At 45.5% G+C, this 1,474-nt stretch overlaps 1 protein-coding gene across 1 annotated transcript; it reads left to right on the forward strand.

Moving 5' to 3' along the window:
* Positions 1–31: 31 nt before the first annotated feature.
* SARC_16037 (hypothetical protein) lies at positions 32–897 on the forward strand (the record flags this gene model as incomplete). The annotated part of the gene is made up of 1 exon (XM_014289848.1): positions 32–897. The coding sequence occupies exon 1, from the start codon at positions 163–165 to the stop codon at positions 895–897; it is 735 nt and encodes a 244-aa protein (XP_014145323.1). The 5' UTR covers positions 32–162.
* Between the last annotated feature and the right edge of the window lie 577 nt (positions 898–1,474).

Here is a 1,474-nt window from a genome sequence, read left to right on the forward strand (position 1 = left end):
GTGTGTGTGTGTGTGTGTGTACGTATATATATATATATTGTATTATTGTTATTATTTTTATTTTTATTATTGTTTTCTGCTCTTACTGAGGCATCTGGTCTGCACACACACACAGCAGAGTCCTCGCCGGTGGTCATACGCAAGGTCAGTAGCGAGTATGTGATGCTGGATGGCATAGACGATACACCAAGTAACAAACGCCACAGCCTGCCATTCACTGATAGAAACAGTACAGTGCACACCGACAGCGACACAGAAATGGCCGAGGCTTATGCACAGTATATCAATGGGTCATTGAACAGTTATAGTTTCACACACAACACGCACCCCTCAAACACGTGGGACGGCCCTACCACAGGCGACGATGGGTCAACTACCCCCATGCTCTCGAAGAACATCAAATCTGGCAGGAAACCCAACAAACCCAACAACAAACCGGCCAAGCGGACGGGGAATAAAGCAAGCATCTATTTCAGCAACATCACACGCCGCAGGAGAAGGCACGACGACCACGCAAATGGCACTGACACCAACAAGGACACCGGAGATGACACTGACACCCATGACACCGGAGATGACACGAACAATGACACCATCCATAACACGGATGAAGACAGAGCCAACACCTCTGCAAACGACCGCAAGTACGAGCAAGACACTGACACTGACACTGACACTGACACCAAACAGCGCATGCATGACATCTGCCCCACGCTGGTGCGACGACCGGCCACGCACAGCCCACGCACCAGAGCCACGAGCTTCTTCTGTGTACGCACACCCATTCAGGAGAGGTCACTGGACTCAGACACAGACTCACCCCTGGGCTCACACACCTCAGCACGCAGCTGCTGCCAGACAACGGTTGCACGAGCGGTCAGTGAAGGGGGCAAGTAGAAGGCATGCACACGTACACGCACACGAACACGTACACGCACACGAACACGTACACACACTTTGGAATGAAGAGACGTACGCATGCAGATAAAATGAGCACAAGTAGAACGCACACGCACACGTACACGTACACGCGCTGTGGATTGAAGAGGTGGAATGTATGCACACACCATGGTGGCCATACAACGGAACATAGGGCCTGGTGTGCACAAGGCATGGAGCAGGAGATGCAAAAGACTATAATAAACTAGTAGAAGTCTAAAATAAACTACTAGAACGCTATAATAAACTACTAGAACACTATAATAAAAAACTAGAACACTATAATAAACAAATAGAAGACCGTAATAAACTATTTAAAGAATCTAAAATAAACTACTCGAAGGCAATAATGAACTACTAAGACTATTCGCTACTAGAAGTCTATAGTAAACTACTAAAAGACTATGATAAACTACAAGAAGACTATTATAAACTACTAGAAGACTATAATAAACAAATAGAAGACTATAATAAACTACTAGAAGATTATCTATAATAAACTACTAGAAGGCTATAATGAACTACTAGAAGACTA

Source organism: Sphaeroforma arctica, assembly GCF_001186125.1.
Source record: "Sphaeroforma arctica JP610 unplaced genomic scaffold supercont1.7248, whole genome shotgun sequence".
Classification (NCBI taxonomy): domain Eukaryota; class Ichthyosporea; order Ichthyophonida; genus Sphaeroforma; species Sphaeroforma arctica.